Below are 4,276 nucleotides of genomic sequence, written 5' to 3'. Positions count from 1 at the left end.
CTCTAAATTCTAATTCTCTTTGTATTTTTGGTTTTTTTTTTTTTTTTTTAGCCCCACTCCACAATCCCATCACTAAACACAGAGCTTTTTGTTATCAACTCTAGAGTGGAGATTCTTCGGGACTCGCGTCAGCCGGGCTGAATCAATGAGTGGGAAGGCAGAGTATCATGACAGGATGGAGAGTAGCACTGGGGATGACAGTTTGGACTTACGTGTTGGTGGATTTGTTTGTGACAGGCGAGATCAGTTTGTCAGGTGATATTCCTCGACGAAAGCCACCTTATTCCGTGATGGGGTCAAATGCCCTTGAGAGATCGGTACTAATGGATCGCCAGGAGAGACTGCAGCTCAACTGCGAGGAGGTGATGAGGATGGCTAGTCCTGAACTGGAGAATCTCAAGCCCAAGGACTTTCGGAATATTCTGGTGGATGAGGCGCACGAATTGCTTTACTGCTATGTACCAAAAGTAATGATTAGCCATACGCGCGCGAAAAAAAATCGTTGAAACACCTAATGAATTCGATGGAAAATTCTGTTGAATTTCTAGTGAAAATTTTGTTACAAAATTTTTTTATTGATAAATTCCGCAACTGCACTGCACATTTTTTTTTATAGAAAATGTCCAATAGAAACTATTTTATAGAATAAATGAAAATTTTTCTTGACGTTTTTTCTATTTCATTTTTCTTCTTTTTTCATGAAAAAAAAAGGAACAAAAACACTTGGAAAATTTGAGTGGAGAAATGTGAATAGGAAACAACTCAATAGAATACGTTGTATAGAAAAATTGAACTCTATTGATCTTGTCAATAGAATCGGGCGAAAACTAATAGAATGTTCACTAAAAATTCGATAAAACTTTGTGCGAATTCGCTAATTTTCTCTACATCCACTTAGTCCATCTCACCCCTAGTAAGTTAACAGGCACGAGACAATTTCATCGGAAAACCTAGCGAATTCAACAGAAAATTCTACTAGATTTGAGACATTTCTATAGGAATTCCTTGACATGAATTTTCCAATTTTTTTCCATTCTTTCTTCTTTTTTTAACTAAAAAAATCAAACAAGAAAACATGAAAAACTTGAGAATTTCTATAGAACTATCTCAATAGAATAAGTTGTATAGAAAAATCGAATGCTATTGATTTCTTCTACAGAAGATTTTCCATTGAATATTTCTATAAAAAAAACTTGGAGATAAGCTCCAGAATTTTTTAACGCAAAAATCAACACATCTTCTTAACAAAAAATTAATAGGACTCCAATAAAATTCCCATAGAATTCCAATACAAATGCAATAGAATTTCTTGCAGGAAGCGCCAGGTTTTTCCATTAAGTATTCCCATGAGTATGGATTCTGGACTCCGGGAAAAAATTTTCTCCGTCTATGGAATGCATTCATTGAGAGCAATTTGTTACCCTTATCGACAGGTAGCCTGCACAAACTGGAAGCGCGTTCTGATGATAGCAACCGGCAAATGGCCTGGAAGTGATCCCCTGGAAATTCCAGCCAATTTGACACACGCCCCTGGCACTTTTCTACGTCTGAGCAACTTCTCAATGCCCGAAATTGAGCAAAAATTGGCAACTTACGATGCACTCATTGCAGTGCGCCACCCACTGGAGAGATTGCTGTCAGCTTACAGGAACAAACTCGAGACGAGGGACGAGACGAGTTCAAAGTACTTCCAAACTCGTTTTGGAAGAAAGATCGTCAAGGTGGGAACGAAAACAGACTCATTATTTTTTTGCTGCGGTCTAATGTATTCAGGAATTTTCTAGGACCAATCCTTTTGGATGTGCTCCATGCTAATGATTTTTTTCTCTCTCATCCTTTTCGTAGAGATACAGAAAAAATGCCACCAGGGAGTCACTGCGCAAAGGCGATGACGTGACTTTCGGGGAATTTGTTGATTTTATCACTGATGATAATAATGGGACGACCAATGAACACTGGAGACCAGTCAGTGAATTGTGTCTGCCATGTATAGTTAATTATAATCTCATTAGCAAGTATGAGACTCTGGTGGAAGACGCCACCGAGGTGCTGGAGAGGATTGGAACGGGATACATAAGGTGATGGCCAACTGTATTTTCTTGAAAAAATTATTTATTGCACCCCTTCCGAACCCATTCTAGACAGACTCAACAAACTAACAACCAATTTCGTCCTTCAGAAGCTGGACCATATTCTTGATCTTTGTCACAAGCGCACCCCTAACGCCCTATCTCGATACATCAGTAACTTACTGCAGCTCCTTACAGAATCAATTTATGTCCGTCTAACCTTCTTTAGACAAGTTTTAAAATCAATACAACATCATCGCATTTCAAGATACATCAGTAGCTTACTGCAGCTCCTTACAGAATCAATTTATGTCCGTCTAACCTTCTTTAGACAAGTTTTAAAACCAATACAACTTCATCGCATTTCAAGATACATCAGTAGCTTACTGCAGCTCCTTACAGAATCAATTTATATCCGTCTAACCTTCTTTAGACAAGTTTTAAAATCAATACCCTGTCACTCTACTCGGAAATCTAAAGGCTATACGAACTTGTAAACCCGCTATTTTCCCCAATATTATTTTCCCCATTCTTATAACAACCACGCGAAACGTGCCTAAAAAGTTACTTTTTCGCACAGCGTGATGAAATAGTATATTTCATCACGCTGTGACGAAAAGTGAACTTTTCGGCACGCTCCGCGTGCCTAAAAGTCCAATTTCCGCCACATTGTGATGAAAAATATTGTTCGTAACTCGTGAAAAAATGTTTTTTAGCTCGTGGGATTATATCACTCGCCTTCGGCTCGTGATATAAACCTCCCACTCGCCAAAAAACACTTTTTTGCACTTGTTACGAAATATACTATTTCGTTACGAGTGCGGAAAAGTGTTTTTTGGCTCGTGGGAGGTTTATAGCACGAGCCTTCGGCTCGTTCAAGGCTCGTGCTATAAACCTCCCACTCGCCAAAAAACACTTTTCCCATGAGTATCGAACGATATTTTTCATCACAATGTGCGGAAAAGGGACGTTTTAGGCACGAGAAGTGTGCCTAAAAAGTTACTTTTTCGCACAGCGTGATGAAAACAAATTTTAATCGAACGAACGTACACAATTGCATAATTAACAATGTACAGTTTAAAAAATTCGGAGGCACACGGCATTTTTGTTAATTATTTAATTGTGTCCCTCGTATTGCGATAAAGTCAGCATATGGCATATAGCATCCTGCTTTCCACGTAATTCCTACCTTAAAAAAATCTAAGGTTTGACGGACTAAAATAGCGCGGGGATGATACAGAATTTGAAATTACATCGATGTATTTCGATGCTAATTGCACTTTCGTTATTTCAGTTTTCCATCGAAGCCAACAGGTCGCGAGCCAACGGAAAAAAAATTGGAGGATTATTACTCAAGGCTCTCGTTCAAACAACTCAGGAAACTAGCGGAATTCTACAGGATAGACCTGAAACTGTTCGATTACTCGATGGAGGATGTCCTGGGCTTCTCCCTCGCGTAACGTCGTATTGCCACTTATTGCAATGGAATTATTGAATAGATCGTGTGATTTATATAATGCTCACTGAAAAGAGTGTTCATCTTGATGGATGAATTAGTCACATATGCCCATGTGCCAATTTTATTCTACTGAATAGTAACAGAGATTGGTTTGGAGTCGCCTCAGGTATATAGACTAATAAAATCATTCTTTGTAAGAAAATATGTGCAATCAAATAAATACTGTCTTATATTTTTATTCTCATCTTTTATTTCATTGGAAGCGGAATACACGCAAAATTACATGGATTATATATTTCATGGGTAAATATGGAACATTTTAAAATTTTTTAAATATTAAAGTAAAAATCAATTTGTACAATTAAATTTCGAAATATTCTATCAAACAATAATTTAGGTAGGAAGATTGACGATTATTTGGATAATCGAAAATCAAGTACTTAAAGTTGGAATTAGCTTGGTTACCAACAAATTACATTTTAGTATTATCAAATATTTTATTCACCATCAATCGAAAAAATTAGCTAATAAATTCTATAATATTTTTAATTTGGTAAATCCTTTTTAATATTGCCAAGATCTAATATTATTGCCGATCCCTGAAGCATTGTATGAATTTTGGGATTCATACAATGCTCGTTGAAAAGAATGTTCGTCTTGATGGATGCACTAGTCACATATGATGATGTGCCAATTTTATTCTACTGAATGATAACAGTGATTGGTGGTTCGACGTTGCCTCAGGTGT

At 37.2% G+C, this 4,276-nt stretch overlaps 1 protein-coding gene across 3 annotated transcripts in view; it reads left to right on the top strand.

Moving 5' to 3' along the window:
• The window catches only part of LOC107045950 (carbohydrate sulfotransferase 11), a 7,411-nt gene extending 3,645 nt beyond the window's left edge, over positions 1–3,766 (top strand). For 2 of the 3 annotated variants that reach the window (XM_015268376.1, XM_015268378.1), the window contains exons 2-5: positions 105–467; positions 1,434–1,721; positions 1,846–2,078; positions 3,364–3,766. In XM_015268376.1, the coding sequence (XP_015123862.1) occupies positions 168–467; positions 1,434–1,721; positions 1,846–2,078; positions 3,364–3,529 (987 nt within the window). In that variant the 5' untranslated portion in view covers positions 105–167 and the 3' untranslated portion in view covers positions 3,530–3,766. Of the gene's footprint in view, positions 1–51; positions 468–1,433; positions 1,722–1,845; positions 2,079–3,363 lie in introns of all 3 variants that reach the window. The other variant, XM_015268377.2, reaches the window with a different exon arrangement.
• The last annotated feature ends 510 nt before the right edge of the window (positions 3,767–4,276 follow it).

The sequence above is a fragment of the Diachasma alloeum genome, unplaced genomic scaffold (genome assembly GCF_001412515.2).
Source record: "Diachasma alloeum isolate Michigan unplaced genomic scaffold, Dall2.0 Dall_scaffold_01136, whole genome shotgun sequence".
Classification (NCBI taxonomy): domain Eukaryota; kingdom Metazoa; phylum Arthropoda; class Insecta; order Hymenoptera; family Braconidae; genus Diachasma; species Diachasma alloeum.
This window is presented reverse-complemented; position numbering and strand designations above follow the sequence as displayed.